This window comes from Sorex fumeus, unplaced genomic scaffold (assembly GCF_029834395.1).
Source record: "Sorex fumeus unplaced genomic scaffold, SorFum_2.1 ptg000078l, whole genome shotgun sequence".
Classification (NCBI taxonomy): Eukaryota; Metazoa; Chordata; class Mammalia; order Eulipotyphla; family Soricidae; genus Sorex; species Sorex fumeus.
This window is the reverse complement of record NW_026606135.1, coordinates 10,887,692-10,907,437: the sequence shown is the minus strand read 5'-3', so window position 1 is coordinate 10,907,437 and position 19,746 is coordinate 10,887,692. Positions and strand designations below refer to the sequence as shown.

General features: G+C 38.2%; 1 protein-coding gene across 2 annotated transcripts in view; it reads right to left on the bottom strand.

Moving 5' to 3' along the window:
* Positions 1–19,746, bottom strand: part of PLCE1 (phospholipase C epsilon 1) — a 343,363-nt gene that overhangs the window by 303,730 nt on the left and 19,887 nt on the right. For both annotated transcript variants that reach the window (XM_056130466.1, XM_056130467.1), the window contains exon 2: positions 1,984–3,500. In XM_056130466.1, coding sequence (XP_055986441.1) covers positions 1,984–3,189 — 1,206 coding nt within the window. In that variant the 5' untranslated portion in view covers positions 3,190–3,500. The remainder of the gene's footprint in view (positions 1–1,983; positions 3,501–19,746) is intronic.

The window sequence follows — 19,746 nt, the reverse complement described above, 5'->3', positions numbered from 1 at the left end:
ATGCAAGGCAAATACCCTACCCACTGTGCTATCGCTTCAGCCCCATATTTTCTCTTTTTTATATATCTGTTTTAATATTTCTTGCTAAAAAATAAAACTAAGTGTGAAGTTGAACAATGCATTCTAGCAGGAAGATGGACTACACAATCAAAACCACCAATAAATAAGCTTTGCTTTAGTTTTGAAATTAGTATTGCTTTCCTTTTAAAATTATGATTTTTGTATTTTAAAAAAATAAAATGTTGGTTTTTCTATGTTATCATACATATTCTTGCCCAGTTAATCCTTTTGTGGAGCAGTCAGGGAAACAAATAAAGAAATATCACAGGAGTTGATGAACTTTCTGCTTTTGCCTCTCACTTTTTCCATGTTCCATCCTTCAAATGGTTCCAACGGAGGCTGGGACTACTTGCATTTCATATTCAGAATAATTCCAGGTATCTAAACTCCCCAAAATGCAATCAGAAAGAGAATTTTTGAAAAGAAAAACACGCTTAACCAATATTTAACCTGGAACTTGGCCACTTGCCAAAATATGCCTTCTTGTTGAGGAAATAAATTAAAAACAGGAGAAGGGAGTGTGGCTGTAACTGGATAAGAGGTCACGTTTTAGTTTTTTTATATGCAGGGTGGAGGAGGACACCAATATGGTTCATCAGTCATCAAGCATTAATCCTCATTAATGCCTCCCATTCAAGTCCATTCTTCTCTATGCAGCTGTGCAAATATAAATTAATTGGATTGGTTTGATAGAGGCATTCAAGAAAAAAAAGGAGTCAAAGAAACTAACTAGATAAATAACACGTGTGGGAAGGCTTGCACAAATTGCTACATCATGTGTTGAGGGGCCTACATTCAGATTTGAACAGCTCTAAACTTTATAGTATGAGAAACCCTGCTGATGTGGAGCGATAGCACAGCGGGTAGGGCGTTCGCCTTACAAGCGGCCAACATGGCCGACCCGAGTTCGATTCCTCCGCCCCTCTCAGAAAGCCCGGCAAGCTACCGAGAGTATTGGATATGCCAGACACAGTAACAACAAAGTCTCCAATGGAGACGTTACTGGGCCCGCTTGAGCAAATCGACGATCAACGGGAGGGCCTTTACCTTTACCTTTTACCTAATAAACTGAATAGCTGTGCTAATGACAAAAATCATTATAGAAATGGCCTGAGTGAAGAGTGATACTTCATACCAAGCAATAAGCACAACTTTTGGTGGCATTTAAATTAATTCCCCAGAGCCCCATTATTCTCATATATGTTTAAGGTAATTTAGGGATTAAGAGGGTAGACCTTTCCTAAAGTCACATGGCAAGTAAGTGGTTCAGGGAATCTGAACATCTAGACATGTCTCTGACCCACTTTAATTCTCTGGCGCCACATGGCATTCTGAACATCACTAAGTGTGGACTTGGAGGCCTGTGAACACTGCTGGGGTGACCCAGGTGGTCTTTGACACCTGAAGGTCTGAGCAGCATTGCATCCTTGGGCCTTAACAATGAACTATTGACCCGATTGGCTAAGCATTGCCAGTAGCGCCCACTTCCCCATCCCAAGCATCCCTTGAGAAGACTGTCAAGATAAATGAACAAAAACTTCCTTTGGGTCTTTAAGCTTCATCAAATTGTTAAAGGAATCCAGATGACACACTGAAAAAGTGAGTTGAAAATATTGACTAGAAAAATGGATCAGGAATATCTGCCTTGTAGTGTCATCTTTAGCACCCAGGGATTTATTCTAATCTCTACTCCTGATAACACATGCATGTATGTGTACTTTGTCACTTGCATCATTTCAGAATTACCTCAACCTTCTTTCAGTGGAGTACTGTTAGATCTACTAGTTTCCAATATCTATAACTGACTTCGCCAATAACTGTAAGTTGAAAGAACACAATTTATTTCATAAATTAAGACAATGGTAATTTGTATTTTAAAAGTCCAAGTTCAAAAGAGTCATCAAAAGAAACTTTAATACTTACCGGATACCAACGGGCTTCTGATGGACTCTGGCTTCCATCTTGCCTAATCAGCACTGCTGATAGAAGTTCCATTATTCTCCTACCAGGCAATAAGAGGCCTTTTCTCTTCTGATCAATGTAACTCCAAGCTTCCAGTCCAATGTGACCAGAAGGTAGGGTCCTTACAATTGCCCTGGTGCCAGTATACACAGATTTCTTAACTTCCCTGTCATTTTTACAAAATCTCCTCACTAACAAGGTGGAACGCTCCTTTTTGCTTTTAAAAAAGTCTTCTTCTGTATCTTCGCAATTATCAGGGAAGTCCTCAAGATGGTTTATAAAGGTTTTGGCAGATGGAACATCAGGGAAGTCCTGCCTGCAAAAGTTGTCATTTGGACATATGATGTGGGTCTTGCCACAGGAACCTTCACAGCACAAACATTTATCAGTCGAGGTGTCACAATGGTCACAATGCAGCTGCCCATTTTTATTGTCACAGTTATCTTCCAGTTCCATCAATTCACAAGTGTATGCTATATGCTTATTCTTTTGCTCCCCTGTAACACCAGGCAGTGGGACACAGTTTCCACAATCATCCAAAATCAGGTTATCTGAAAGTGCACAGAAAGAGTCTGACATTCTTCTGTCCACTTCATAATGAAAGTGAAAGACCGCCCTGTCACTGCCAGGGTGTGTCCTACTGGACTTTATAATCGATGACTGATTTCCTAAGGAACTAATGCCCAGTGGAGGTCCATCAATTTCCAGTGGAATTCCAGGGAACACCTTTCTTTCCAGGGAAGAAGGAATTCCAGTTTCTAAACACATGCCCTCCTCTGGGATAGGCTCACACCTTTCATAAAACTGGCTCTGAGGAAGGCCACACTGATGGTTTTTCAATATATTATTGCAGTTAATATTAAGGTTTTTCACAGAATCTGGCATGCTTTGATCCCAGCAGTTTTCATTACTGTTTTCATCACTCATTATTTTCTCTTCTGCCAGTGAGAGAATTTGGGGCAAGTTGCTTCCAGAAGATTCTTTTTTAAGCTTGTTCAGCTGTAAGATGGTATGAGAAGTTGGCCTGCTCTGATTGACAGTGTGTTGCTTTGGAACCCTAATGTCTGAATCCTTTTCACTATTTTCATCTACAGCAGACTGAGAAGATACCACTTTTCTCTGAGACACAGGTATAAGAACAGAAGCTGTCATTTCTTCAGAAGTCATCTTGACCCACACACAGGTTTCAGTTCTTGCTCAGTTTATCTTGACTTGTGAACATTTCAAGATTTTATTCAAATAACAGACAAAATAAATCTCAGATATATGAGAAAAAAAGTCAATTTCTTCTCTTCAGGTACATTAAGAGCCAAGTAAATTTCTCCAGTTATATCTTATCATATGCAATATGTTCTTCTAAATCAGAGTCTTATGGTGGTCTATCCATTATCCTATCTCTGTTACCTGAAGCAAATCGCATTCTGCAACTTCTGATCCATCATTAACATGCAATGACAAAATTCCAGTTTGAATGTTTCCTGTGAAAAAAGGGGGAGAGGTGGAGAGTGATCATGTCAAGTGCTGTACAAAAAGTCATTTTCAAATAAAATAATTTCCTAAACATACAAAAATAAAACTAATTTTGATTAGAAAAGATTTGAGATAAATTATTTTTTAATTTTAGATACTTATTTTTCTGATTGAATATTTAAGAACTTCTATTTCCATAGAAAGGGATTTATCCTCCTGCTTTAAAAAGTTAAAGAAAAAAACAGAAATAAAACAGAAATAATGGTTTTTCAAACACTGAATAACAAGAAACAGAACAGTGATCCTGGAAAAACAACAACAGAAACAAATTGGGTGAGTTATAAATATTCTAATGTAGTGTTTCCCAAGTGGATAATACTGCTTTGTGAAAGGTACTGGTATAACGATGGGTACAGTAGAATTCTTGGGTATAATTGGGGGACACTTCCTATTTGTTCATTTTAAAAACATAATTTCCAGGGGCAAGAGTAATAGTACATTGAAACGGTAATAAAAACAAAAGTCTCCCCAAAAGCAAAAGTCCTGGCCCAGATGGATTCACTAGTAAATTCTTCCAAATCTTTAAAGAAGACTTACTCCAATCTTTTTCAAGCCTTTCCAGGAAATAGAAGAATCAGAAACACTGATACCAAAAGCAGAGAGAGATAGCACAAAGAAAGAGAATTACAGATCAATATCCCTGATGAACACAGGTGTAAAGATCTTCAACAAGATCCTAGCAAACAGAATCCAACACAAAATCTTAGCAAACAGAATCTAACAACTCATCAAAAAGATCATACACCTGACCAAATGGGATTCATTCTGGGATGCAAGGATGGTTTAACACTCACAAGTCAATCAGCATAATTCAACATACCAATAAAAGAAAAGATAAAAAATATATAATCATATCAGCAGATGCAGAGAAAGCAAAGAAAGCAAGATCCAGCACCCATGCATGATTAAAAACTCAACAAACTAGGAATTCAAGGAGCTTGCCTCAGTTTAGTCAAAGCCATCTAACACAAGCCCACAGCAAGTATCATTCTCAATGGGGAAAAATTAAAAGCCTTTCCCTAAGATTGGGGACAAGACAAGGTCACCCACACTCACCACTTCTATTCAATATAGTATTGGAAGTTCTTGCCATAGCAGCTAGGCAAGAAAAAGATATCAAGGGCATCCAGATAAGAAAGGAAGAGGTCAAGCTATCACTATTTGTGGATGATATAATATTATACTTAGAAAATCCTAAAGACTCTACACAAACGCTCCTAGAAACAATAGGTCTATATAGTAAAGTGACAGGCTACAAAATCAACACCCAAAAATTCATGGCTTTGCTATATACAAATAATAAAAGAAAAGAAAGAGATATTTAAAAAAAACAATCTCGTTCACAATGTGCCTCAGAAAATCAAGTAGCTTGGAATCAACTAAAGAGGTAATACAAAGAAAATTACAGAACATTACTTCGAGAAGTAAAAGAAGGCACTAGAAAATGGAGACACATCTCCTGCTCATGGATGGGAGGATTAACATTGTCAAAAATGGCAATATTTCCCAAAGCATTGCACAGATTCAACGTGGTCTTTATAAGGATACCCATGACATTCTTCAAAGAAATAGACAAAACACTCCTGAAATTCACATGCAACAATAAACCCCCACGAATAGCTAAAGCAATTCTTGGGAAAAACAAGATGGATGGCATCACCTTCCCTGACTTCAAACTGTACTACAAAGCAGTAGTAATTAAAACAACATGGTGTTGGAATAGAAACAGACTCGCAGATCAATGGAACAGAGTTGAATATTCTGTCATAGACTCTCAAATATATGATCACTTAATTTTTGATAAAGGAGCAAGAAATGTGAAGTGGAGCAAAGAAAGCCTCTTCAACAAGTTGTGCTGGAAAAACGGATCAGCTAATTGCAAAAATAGATCTCTATCTAACACCAGGCACAAAAGCCATATCAAAGTGGATTAAAGACTCAATATCAGACCTGAATCCATAAGATACATGGAGGAAAATTTAGTCAGAACCCTGGATGATATTTGAAGCTAAAGGCATCTTTTAGGATGAAACACCACTGACCAAGCAAGTGGAAACAAATATAAACAAATGGGTCTACATTAAACTAAGAATCTTCTGCACCTCAAAAGAAACAGTGACCAAAATACAGAGAGAGTCCGCTGAATGGAAAAAATCATTTACCCAATACCCTTCAAATAAGGGGTTAATATTCAGGATATACAAGACATTAGTAGAACTGTACAAGAAAAATACCTCCAACCCCATCAAAAAATGGGGAGAAGAAATGAACAGAAACTTCCTCAAAAAAGAAATACCAATAGCTAAAAGCACGTGAGAAAATGTACTACATCACTAATCATCAGGGAGATGCAAATAAAAATAATGAGATATCATCTTACACCACAGAGACTGGCACACATAAAAAAAAAAAAAACAAGAACAAGAACAACCAGTGCTGACACGGATGTGAGGAGAAAGTGACTCTCTTTCATGTTGGTGTAAATGCTGACTGGTCAAAACTTTCTGGAAAACAATATGGGCATTCATCAAAACACTAGAAATTGAGCTTCCATCTGACCCAGCAATACCACTTCTGGGAATAGATCTCGAAGGTGCAAAAAAGCACAGTAAAAATGACATCTGCACCTGTATATTCATTGCAGCACTGTTCACAATAGTCAGAATCTGGAAACAACCCGAATGACCAAGAACAGACGGCTGGTTAAAGAAACTTTGGTACGTCTACAAAATGGAATACTATGCAGCTGTTAGGAAAGATGAAGTCATGATATTTGCTTATGAGTGGATGATCATAAAGAATATCAAGATCAGTGAAATGAGTCAGAGAGGGACAGACATAGAATGACTGCACTCATTTGTAGAATATAAAAACAACATAATATGAGACTAACACCCAAGTAAAGACAAAAGCCAGGATGATTTCTCCATATTGGAAGCCTGCCTCAGGATCCGGAGGAGAAGGCAGCCGGAATAGAGAAGGGATCACTATGTCAATGATTGTTGGAGGGATCACTCAGGCTGGGAGATGTGTGCTGAAAGTAGATACAGGAGAAAATGTGATAACCTCTCAGGATCTATATTGCAAACCATAATGCCCAGAAGTAGAGAGAGAGTAGCACTGTAGCATTGTCCTCCCATTGTTCATCGATTTGCTTGAGCGGGACCAGTGATGTCTCCATTGTGAGACTTCTTGTGACTGTTTTTGGCATATCGAATATGTCACGGGGAGTTTGCCAGGCTTTGCTTTGCAGGTGGGATACTCTTGGTAGCTTGCCAGGCTCTCTGAGAGTAAGAAGGAAGTTATTTGCCATAGAGGCAAGAAGTGGGGTTGGGAGGGTAGAGCAGGAGGGATACTGGGGACATTAGTGGTTGAAAATGTACACTGGTGGAGGGATAGGTGTTTGAAAATTCTATGATTAAAACTCAATTATGAAAGCTTTGTAGCTGTATTTCACAGTGATTCAATTAAAAAAAGAATAATAGTGCAACAGATAGGGCATTTGCCTTGCACATGACCAACTTTTTCAATCCCTGGCACCCCATACTGTCCCCTGAGCCAGCCATGAGTGATCTCTCAGTGCAGAACCTGGATTAAGCCCTGAGCACCACTGGGTGTAGCCCCCAAAACAAACAAACCAGGAAAAAGAGTATCTTTCAAGGGGAGTTTTGAGTGAATATTTTTTCTAAAAAAAGGGGGGTAGGCCAAATAAATTTGAGGCTCTTTGGCCTAGTTCATAGCATAGAGACATTCTAGACTAAAATGAAAAAAAGGAATCTAGACAAGACACAATGATATTCCCTGTTCAGAGGAAAAGCTGAAAGTTCAATAAGACCATGGTGATACAGAAAAAATGAGACATTAAGGAGTTAAGGTTAAGACTTCTCACTAGAAACAGTTCAAATTATAAGAGTGGAGTAAAATCATCAAAGTACACACAGCGATAGCACAGCAGTAGGGCGTTTGCCTTGCACTCAGCCAGCCAGCGGGGTTTGATTCCTCCACCCCTCTCGGTGAGCCCAAAAAGCTACCAAGAGTATTCAAATATGCCAAACACAGTAACAACAAGTCTCAAAATGGAGACGTTACTGGGCCCGCTCGAGCAAATCGATGAGCCACGGGAGGACTAAAGAAAAAATATAACCAGTGTGGAACTCTATACCCAGCAAAAATATTTATTTAAACTAAGTTGGCATACCTTTTAGAATTTAGAAAACTGAAAGAAATCATCACTGAAAATCCTGTGTAAAGGAAGTCCTTTAGGCAAAAGGGCAGAATGATCCCTGAGCACAGAGCCAAGAGTAAGCTCTGAGCACAGCAGCTTGTACCCTCACCACCACCAAAATATTTTCTGTATCAACACAAAGAAATAAAAAGCATGGAAAATATGTGAATCAGTAGTCTCTCTTTTAAAATCACTTTAGGTAAGTGACCATTTTAAAGAAAAATTTATGACAGTGAATTTTTTCTACCACAAAATTTTATTAGAAATGTGGTAGCAAAATATATGACAATTATAGCACAAAAGTCCAAAGGTCAAGAGAAGGGAAACTGAAGAATATTCTTGCGAGATTCTTTTCTATGTGAATTGACACAGCATTATTTAAGGATAGAAGTCATAAGCAAAAGGTACATACTATAAGCCCTTGTAGTCACTTTTTAAAATATGAGGAAAACAATTCAAGATATTAAAATTATAAAAACTCAAATGCTAAAATAAAAGACAAAAATAAGGAAAAGGTAAACAACAAATGTGACCACCGGGAAGCAAACAGTAGATTTACACCATTCAAAAACCATCTCCAGGCAGTGCTTCCATACTCTCCATGTCTCCAAATATAAAATGTTCAACTGTGCTTTATTTTATTAAGAAAATACTTATTTGAATGATGATAGACAAAAAATCCAATTTACAAAAGGCTTAATTTTTAGAATAATAATTTAGTCTTATTCTCAAAATTATTGAATCCCGGTCTATCTTGAGAACTGTTTCATGGAGTAGATAGCAGGATACTGGCAAGAGAAAGAAAACGGAACCAATTTCCATCTAATTCTGATAATGTAATTACAAAGTATATATACAGCAATAAGGGAGAAAAAGAGATGCATAACAGATGCTATTGTTCCTTTGAAAGTATAAGTATTCGTCTCAAGACAACAAACACAGATACAAGCTCTGCCATCAAGATTAGATTTGCCAAATGTATAGTTGAAGTGACATCTGCACTTGTTTATTCATTCCAGCACTCTTTACAATAGCCAGAATCTAGAAAAACCTGAGTGCCCAAGAACAGATGACTGGTTAAAGAAACTTTGGTACATCTACATAATAGAGTACTATGTAGCTGTTAGAAAAGATAAAATCATGAAATTTACATACAAGTGGTACAATATGGAAAGTATCATGCTAAGCGAAATGAGTCAGAAAGAGAGGGATAGACATAGAAAGATTGCAATCATCTGGGGGACATAAAGTAACAAAATAGGAGATTAATACCCAAGAATAGCCGAGATCAGTACCAGGAAAATTACTCCATGGCTTAGAGGCCAGCTGGGCATTCTAAGGAAAAGGGAGCTCAGATAGAGAAGGGAGCACCAAATAAAGGGTGTTTGGAGGATCCTCCCAGGATGGGAGATGCATGTTGAAAGTAGACTATGGACCGAATATGATTGCCACTCAATGCCTCTTTTGCAGTCCACAACACCCAAAAGGAGAGAGAAAACGAAAGGGAATGCCCTGCCACAGAGGCAGGGTGGGATGGGTGGGATGGGGGTAGGAGGGATACTGGGATCCATGGTGGTGGAAAATAGGCACTGGTGGAGGGATGGGTATTTGATCATTGTATAATCAAAACCCAAGCACAAAAATTTGTAAGTCTACAACTGTAACTCATGGTGTTTCACTAATTAAAAAAAAAAAGATTAGATTTGCCCTGTCTTTTCCTTGTCCCAAGCAGACACCTCTCTTCCTCTCGCCTCACCCTTTTCCTCTTTACCTAAAGGGTTGTCATCAACCACCTCTTCTTCCCCTGCCTATGCATTCCCCTCAAGGCACAATCACAGACTTCTACATGAACCCAGTACAGTCTGGTCTTCACAAATACCTGGAAGGATCAAAGGATCTATCACTTAAGGCACTTCATTGGTAAAAATAACTGAAAGTAGACTATAGACCAAACATGATTGCCACTCAATGCCTCTTTTGCAAACCACAGCACCCAAAAGGAGAGAGAGAACAAAAGGGAATGCCCTGCCACAGAGGCAGGGTGGGATGGGGGGATGGGGAGTGGGAAGGATACTGGGACCTGTGGTGGTGGAGGATGGGCACTGGTGGAGGGATGAGTACTTGATCATTGTATAACTGAAACCCAAGCACAAAAATTTGTAAGTCTACAACTGTACCTCATGGTGTTTCACTAATAAAAATAAAAAATAAAATAAAATAAAATATTCTAGCTATTTCAACAACAACAATCACTCAATTACAATCACAACCATCCTGTTATTCTTCGATTGCCTCAAGCAGGCCCCAGTAACGTCTCCTTCGTCCTAGCCCTGAGATTTTTTTTTTAAAAAAGTGCCATATTCAAGGCTCTTTCAGAGTTAGGAGAATGAGACCCTTCATTGTTACTGGTATTTGGCGTATTGGGTACGCCATGGGGAGTTTGCCAGACTCTGCCGTGTGGGCAGGTAATATTCGGTAGCCTGCCAGTTTGTCCAAAGTAGGAATGAGATGATAAGATGTTGCACGGCTGCAAATGTGGCCGCGCACTTCCGGGAGCTGGTTTTTATAGTCTCTGAGTCTTGGCCGTTGATGGGATTACACGACGCCAGGGGGCCAGTTGGTGGGTGTGACCCCCGCCTATTTACTTTACTTTAACAACCACAACAAAAAAATAATATGCCACACCGAATGGCAATTCCTTGGTTCAACTTTCTAATACTTTTCACCATTCATGTCTTCCTCTCAACTTGGTTTTTCTTTTACTTTTCTTTAAAATTCCTTTATTGTTTTTAAGCATATAGCCTGGGTGTAAAACTATACAAACAATGCAGAAAATAGAAAGGGTAAAAAACTTTTAACTAAATATAGATCCTACTTCCCAGAGGCAATCATTATCAATATTTTGAGGAAAGTTCTTCTAGAATATTCCTGATGTATCAATGTACATGTGTTTGTATCACTTGTATCACATGTATCACTTGTCTTCCCATTGATCATCAATTTGCTCGAGCGAGTGCCAGTAATATCTCGTTCGTTCCTGTCACATGCTAGCATAGCCCAATGGCGTACTGGGGGTTCTTTCAGGATCAGGGGAATTAGGCCCATTATTGTTACTGTTTTTGGCGTATCAAATATGCCACACGTAGCTTTCCAGGCTCTGCCGTGCTTGTATATACAACATTATTTTAATGCCACAGCTTGTATTTTTGACAGAGCTGGGGATTGACTCCAGGGCCTCACATATATAAGAATACTGATCTGCCATTGAGGTTCATCTCTGGCCTATATATATTTGTCTTGGACTTGCTTTTTGAAATGCTATGGACAACTTTTTCTGTTAAGTACTATACAGACAACATTAATAGCTAATGGGCTAAATTGGCTTTAATACCTGTATTCTATTTTTCGAGAAATTTCAAGCTTTCAGATTGATTGACAACGCATTCTTTCTTCAATACACAGAGAATATAATTCAAAATAGCTCCTACTTAAGTCCTATTCTAAGCAATTTAAAACAATTATCTAATATTCTCACTCAACCCTCTAAGATCAAATGACGATTTTAAATACACCACAAATTCTTTGACACTCCTCCTTTCAGAAGATGGAATTTAATTTATCCTCGCTTAAATGTGGTCTGTACTTGGTGATGTCCTTCTAACATATGGGATGTAGTAGAAATAACAGTCTGTAATATATGAGAGTAGATCATAAAAGTGATTAAGGTTTCCTCCTACTTTTTCTCTCTTACTTGTTGTGGAGGGAGGTGATGGGTATGTGAATTAACTATCATAATTTAAGAAGCTTTTCGTGCAAGATCTAAGACCTTTTGCCAAAATCCCTGTGAGGGAGCTATCTCAGAAACAGATCCTTCACCTTCAATTAAGGTCTCCAATGACTACAGTGATGGTCTTCATCTTAACAGTAACTTTGTGAGCAACTGAGACCAAAGCACTACTCCCTCCCAATTTCCTGACACACAGAAACCGTACGTTGTTTTTGTGTATTTGTTTGGTTTGCAGTACTAAGTTTTGGGGTAATTGGTTGTACAGAAATAGATACTAATGCAGATCATTTTTTATATTATATCTTTTTTCTTATTTATTTATTTATTTATTATTAGTGAAACACCATGAGGTACAGTTAAAGACTTACAAATTTTTTGTCTGGATTTCAGTTATACAATGATCAAGTACCCATCCCTCCACCAGCACCCATCCTCCACCACCACGGACCCCAGCATCCCTCCCACCCTCCATCTCCCCCCATCCCACCCTGCCTCTGTGGCAGGGCATTCCCTTTTGTTCTTGTTCTCTCTCTCTCTCTCTCTCTCTCTCTCTCTCTCTCTCTCTCTCTCTCTCCCTCCCACCCTCCCTCCCTCCTTTTGGGTTCTGTGGTTTGCAAGAGAGGCACTGAGTGGCAATCATGTTTGGTCTATAGTCTACTTTCAGCATGCTTCTCCCATCCTGGGAGGATCCTCCCAACATTCTTTATTTGGAGCTCCCTTCTCTATCTGAGCTGCCTTTTTTCCCTTTCATTTTTATCTTTATCTACATTTGAGAGATTAGAAATCAAAGAGGAGAAAGGCGAAGTCAATTCGAAAGTGAAGGATTCAAACCCCAAACCCCAAAAGATCACACTGAAGATACATGCCCAAATTGAGAATCTGTGTTTTTCACCAGAGAGAGTTGAGGCGGCATTCTTTACTTCTTTCTAGTCTGATATTTCATGGGTTTGAGCTCCTAGTTTTTTATGTTCCCTGGCTGAGAGATCTATGATTTCTGAAATGATACTAGGATTATTGGGGGAATTTTTTTGGCTTGGTTTTGGGGCCACACAGGTGATGCTCAGGACCTACTCCTGACTTGGATCTCAGGAATCACTCCTGATGGCATGATACTGTTTTGAGTTTGTCCCTGAAAGACTGAAGTTTTTGTTTTGCCTGCACCTATTATCAGGAATTAGCAACATCACTGGAAGCTGGCTCCCTAGAATACTGACTCGGCTCTCTCTCATATTATTACTTTATCCAATAAATATTTAAATGAAGCAGAGATCTTGCCTTTGACTGTTTTACAAGTTAATAAATCATGAGTCAAGGTGCAGATAGAGCTAATGTCTGGGTAAATAAAGAGGAAAAGAAACAGCATCTAAATCAGATGGTGGATACAGATGGGGGTGATTCCAAGGGAGTTAATCAGAAAAGATGATAATCTATCTTTTTTCTGAAATATAAGGGGTAATATAGTGAGATGAAGTGGTGGTAGGGCTGGAAGATAATATTGTGGGTAGGGCACTTGCCTTGCACATAATGGACTTGGATGTGATACCACATAATCCCCCGAGTACTGCCAGGAGTTATTCCATGCAAAAATTCAGGACTAATCCTGATGTGCCCCAGCCCATGACCAATTTTTTTAATTAAAAAAAAGAATAAATGAGGTGAATTTTAGAAAATACAAAGTGTAAACAAGAAAAATAGACACGGGACCTGATAACTCGGGCAAATATTTCACCACTTTAAGCCTTGATTTGTTTTTCTCCTATAAAAGAGACATAAAATTAACTGCTCCATCAGAATATAAAGAAAATTCTTTGAAAATCAAAATTCCTAGGACTACTTTAGCTATTCCTATACCTTATAAATGTCCTAATGAGAAAGTACAACCAGAATTTAATTATTCTGCAGTACTTTTACTGGACCACCAGAGAGGGATTTAGTATGTATTTAGTATGTCACCTGTTCCATCATTTATTTATTTATGTTCTTGATTTATTAAAAAGTTGTTTTCAGGATAGAAGCAATAATACAGGGGATAGGGGCCTGCCTTGCATGTGGCCAAGCTGGATTCAGTTTCTGGTGTCCCAAATGTTCCCCCAAGTACCATCAGAAGTAACTACTGAGCACAAAGCCAGGAGTGAGCTCTGAGCATCACTGGGTGTGACTCACAAACAAAACAAAAATAAATAAATAAATAATTATTTTTAAAAGACACTATTTGAGGTGGTCTGGAGCGATAGCACAGCGGGTAGGGTGTCTGCCTTGCATGCAACTGACCCGGCCGAAACGGATTCGATTCCTCCGCCCCTCTCGAAGAGCCCAGCAAGCTACCAAGAGTATCTCACCCACACGACAAAACCTGGCAAGCTACCCGTGATGTTTTCAATATGCCAAACACAGTAATAACAAGTCTCACAATGGAGACATTACTGGACCCGCTCTAGCAAATCGATGAACAACGGGAGGACAGTGCTACAATGCGGTGCTACTGTGATGGAATGCTGAATTCAGTTTTACCAGATTATATATTCTACTCATCAGGTCCTCTCAAATTTGAATTTTGGTTTTATGAGTAGAATCAACTCCTTAAATTTCAGCTTTGTGGGCTTGAGCTAAATTACTGATAAAAAATTATTCATCTACAAAATGGGGATAAAGCACAATTATTTTATATATGAGATATATTTGAAAGTGCTGAAAATTTCCTACCTACCTCTTCAGATAACCCTAGGTTCTCTTTAAGGAAAATTGGTTATAGTCAGCATGAGACAGTTTGACTGAAACAAAGCCTAAAGCTATGAATGAAAAATATAGCCAAATAGATTTGAACAAGAAAGAGAAGGAAAAACTTATACTTTTTTTCAAATGTGGACATAGTTTTGGAGAAAATTGGAAAGGTTCATCTTGGGAGAGGTCAAAAAAATAGGAAGACTGAGACTAGGACAAAGCAAGAAAGGTAGCTTTTCTAAACTAGAGACAAATTGAGATGGTTAATATGACCAGAAAGTAGAAGTTATGGGGTGTGAGAAGTCCTATAAAGTAGGTAGGAAAAGAAATGAAGGTATAAAAAGAACCAGAAATGACAGAGTAAAATTTAGCTTCAGGAGAGGAGACTAGAAATCACGAATTTCCATGGGATGACTCAGGAGCTGATAAACTATAGCCCAGAGTCCAAAGCTGGTCTACTATGTATACTTGTAAATAAAAATGTTATTGGAACTCAGCCATTTGTTTATGGAATTTCTAGGGCTTCTTTTGGTGGAGTTGAGAAGTTGTGAGAGAAACCATGTGGTTCACAAAACCAAAAATCTGGCTTTTCAGTTAAAAAAAAATGGTTGCCAAACAACATTCTAGATAAATGAGTTAGTGAAATAATTGTTTAGAGCAGAAAATCTAAGTGAAAGGCTTAATTGTAATCTTCATATATATGAAAAACTGAAATGAGAAAATAGGTTTGTTCAAATTGTTTTAAAAGGTAGGAGCAAAGCCAAGACAAATGAATAATGAGGGAGGCATGTTTTGGTTCAATCTGATAAAGAATTTCCCATTTGAGATGTTTAAAGGAGAAGCAATCTTGGATGGGAATCTTTTGATTGTTGATAAAGGGATTTAAACAGCACAGCTGATGTTCAATATGTATTGAACAAATAACAGAGTGAACTAATGGTTGCCCATATTTCTTAATTATATAAAGAATAGTTAATGCTTACAGAGTATATATCAGATATGTTCTAAGCATACTGAATTTATTACTTCAGTTAACATGTATAATAATAATAATATTAGAGTGACAGAGACTATCAATTGATCCTTGAAATCCATTCTCATTTTCCTGAATAATAGAACCTCTGAATTTTAGCCAAGCATCTGGCACTATTTTATCAATCTTCTTTCTGGCTAGATGTCGTCAAATTACTGATACTGCATTATCAGTCAAAGTGGTTTGCAGGGGCTGGAGCGATAGCACAGTGGGTAGTGCGTTTGCCTTGCACGCAGCCAACCCGGGTTCAATTCCCAGCATCCCATATGGTCCCCTGAGCACAGCCAGGGGTAATTCCTGAGTGCAGAGCCAAGAGAAACCCCTGTGTATCACCGAGTGTGACCTCCCCCCCCAAAAAAAGTCACCAAAGTGGTTTGTAATTTCTGATAAATGTCCCTCAAAGGAGAGGGATGCTCTTCTCTTCCCTTTGTTCCGTCTACCAACTAAAGGAAATGCATAATGACTATGAGTTGAATGTGAGAATGGATACCTTATATGCCAAAGAAACATGATACCAAGGGAGACTCTTTTCCAAATCTGGAGGAGAAAAAAAACAAACTTTTATATGGCCTACTGTCCATGACTGTGCTCTAAACTTATAGTTAAGTACAATGGCTCTTGGCCTGGCCCATTTCAATGCCAGGGTAGCTCACAGCTTGCCCTGGGGCCATTTGTCCCTCATCTGCACCCTGCTCTTGGAGTGCTAGGAACTAAGGGCAACTGAAGCTTAAGTCAAATAAATATGAATACTATCAGTAAATAATATTTTGGAGTCAATTAACTCCCATGTTACATAGCATAGCATTGTCTTCCTGTGTCTGTACAAAAAGGATACTGCTGAATAAACCATACAAATGATATAAAGGAAAGAGAAAACCAATATAGGATTATTAGTTGTGCCTCAGTTGCACTCTTTGTAGGAGTGGCTCAAAAACCCTTAAGCTCCCTGCAGGAGCAGAAAAGACAACACAGTCTTATCAATAGTGACAACTATTTTAGATTTTGACATTTTCTTGCATTCAAATGTCTTCCTAACTAAGAATGGTAACATACTGCTATCATCCCACTTTATGAATGAGATTCAGAATATTTGGAAGTTTTCTTTAAGAGTCAAGGTGAAAATTGGGGACGAGTTCACCCATGTAATTCTCATAATCATCCTATGAAGTAATAATCAATAAAAACATACTTAATTCTCATTATAAAAATCTCTCCAGAGTTATCATAAAATCTTCCTGATACAGACCATGCCCTTGGTCTGTATTTCTAATAACCTTTCAGTACTATAATTAAGGAGACAACAAATACTCGCTTCATTTATTGCTTTGTGTAGGATATTACTTGTATATCAGCATGCAACAATGTGTCTTACCTTACCCAGCAGATGTAGTTAAGCGATTTCTAAAGTAGTACAAGGTTGCTGAATACTAAGCACATATGCAAGGTACCACTTGAGAATACAATTCCTGCTTATAGGGAAATCACTCCTTATTAGAGCCATACAATGCTTAACGTATAGTCTAAGTAGTAAAATGTGGGAGATCAATCAGATTGTGTACTAACAGTGCAGCAGGTTTATAAAAATAAAAGGGGAGGGCAGAAATCAGCATGAACTCAAGTCTTCCATCAACAATGAAAGTCACAGTCTATAAAAGAAGATTCTTTTCTGGAAAGTGACCAGGGATAAAATAAAGTAGAAAGAGCTACTTGGATACTTTTATTTAAAGCTGAGCTAGTTAAAAAGTGAAGGCTACACTAACATTCTAAGGATAATTTTTCAGAAGTTTTATATCCATTATGGATAGCTAGAAAATTCTCACACCAGGTCAAGGCAACACATCTTGAAAGTCTATCAAAGAAGGGAAAGAAAATCGGAAAGGATCCAGAAGATCTTGTATTACGCATTATATGTCTCAAAAATACAGTGGGATTCCCAAGCAGACAAAAATCTACCATTTATCTTGCCATTTACCCACACCTCAAGCTACAGTGAATTTCCATTAACAGAAAACACCAACAATGCCATTTGCTGAATAAATATTTGTTTTTTAAGCTGGTATTCTATAAGCCATTCTTCAATTAATGTAATTGTATTTCCAAAGAATTAAAAATACATGTGATGAAAACTAACTCACTTTGGATGAGATAAACATAATAGAGCCACTCTACTATTCTAACACATTCTCGTATTACAGGCTCTTGGTAAAATGATGCTGATGTAATCAAAATAAGATATGATTCAGCTCCCGAAAATTCTTTCCTTTACAGTCATGTTTCTTACACTCTTTTCCATGTGGTTCCCCATACCTAACACCTAGTTTACCTAATTTCATCATTAGACATAGGAATATATCTTCCTGCCTAAACAACTCTATTCTCATATACTCCTATCCAATGAGAAACTCTTTTTCTTAATTTTGGGCTACATCCAACTATGCTCAGGGGTTTACCTGGTTCTGCACTCAGGAATTACTTCTGGCAGTGCTCTGAGGATGATGTCAGACGTCAGGGATAGAACACAGGATGGCCACCTGCAAAGCAAGCACCCTACCCACTGTGCTATTTCTCCAGCTATGCCAATGGAAAACATTTGAAATACGCATACCTAATACATAAAATGTCCTTAAAATGCCCTTATCTAGCCATTTAATTCTGTATGTTTATATTATATTTGACACTGGCACCTATAAGAGTTTTCAGAGGTCTCTGGTCAGCAAGCTTACAGAAAAGTATTCCTGTTGCTCATGGTTACCCATCAATGACATCAAATTCTGGGTGGAAGCCCTGACCAACAGCTGACTCAAACCGCTGATGTCATTCGAGTAGCATGTTTGGGGTAGAGTTAAAAACGCAAATTCAACACCTAGCTAAAACTCAAAGTTCATTTTAGCTACATCTCTGATTTTACCCCTGGGAATTCATCACATAATCAATATTATTCATACTGGCTTATGTGACAGAATAAATTAATAGCCAGTTTCCCATGATTTTGCTATTGTTGTTTTTAAATCTGTAGGTCAATGTCTTGGCTCCTTTGCTATTTTTTCAGGGTGGTGTAACTCAAAGTCACAGAGCAGTTTGCTGAGGCTTGCTGAGTTATCAATCCAAGAATGGAGTGGCTTTGACTTGCACAACCAGCTTAGACAGAAGCGCACTATAGCCAATGTCAGGATGTAGATGATGAAGAGTTCTTCATAAGCTAACTATATCATGCAATAATTATAATTATTGTAGTTCATTTTTCAGTATTATTTTAAATGACAGTTATGTTTTTATGATAAATGCCAGGAATTTTCTTTAAAAAACAAAATTTAGCAGAAGTGTTAGGCAATATTCTAAAAATATTATTTTTACATAAAAACAATATGCATTAACTAAAGAACACTTTTTAAAGAATACTAAGTATAAGATAGAAAAGGTAAGATAATTAGGTAAGCCCTAGTTTTGTTTAAATTTATTTTTAATTTTTGCCCCATTCATGTGTATATCTTCTACAGAACTGAAATTATGGTGTATATTCATTATTGTTTTCATTTTTTTACCGCACCTGGCAGTGTTCAGGATTTACTCCTTACTCCTGGTGGGCTCGAAAATTTGTAGTGCCAGAGGTCAAACCCAAATTGGCCACAAGCAAGGCAAGTGCCCTACCCATTGTACTATTGTTCCAGCCCAGGTGTGTATTCATTATTATCCTATTTCTTGGTGTAATATGACATTATCAGTAGAAATAAATGTTGGACACAATAAAATCTATAAACAACATTAGGGGACAGAGTGGGCTGGAGTGATAACACAGCGGTAGGGCATATGCCTTGCATGCAGCCAGCCCAGCCGAGCCGGGTTCGATTCCTCCACCCCTCTCGGAGAGCCCGGCAAGCTACCGAGAGTATCTCGCCCACTCGGCAAAGCCTGGCAAGCTACCCATGACGTATTCAATATGGCAAACACAGTAACAACAAGTCTCACGATGGAGACGTTACTGGGCCCGCTCAAGCAAATCAATGAATAACGGGAGAACTGTGACTATGGCTGTGACTGTGATGGGACAGCGCAATAGTACAGCAGGACATAATAAAATGTATATAAGCATCAGGGGACAGAGTGATCGCACAGTGGGAAGGGAATTTACTTAGCACGTGGCCAGTCGGGGTTTGCTCCTCAGCATCCCATATGGTCTTTCGAGGCCACCAGGAGTGATCTCTGAGAGCAGAACCAAGAGTAAGCTCTAGGTGTTGCCCCAAAACAAAACAAATGTACATAATCATCAGTGATACCTTTTATAACTTTCTAAGTATTATTTCAAAAGGAAAGCAATCACCAAAAAAAAGATATATCATGCATCATCTCATCTGTTTTATGTATTTGTAAATACTGCTCCATCCCTGTAGTATAACAGCTTTAAAACTGTTCAATCTTTATTCAAAGACT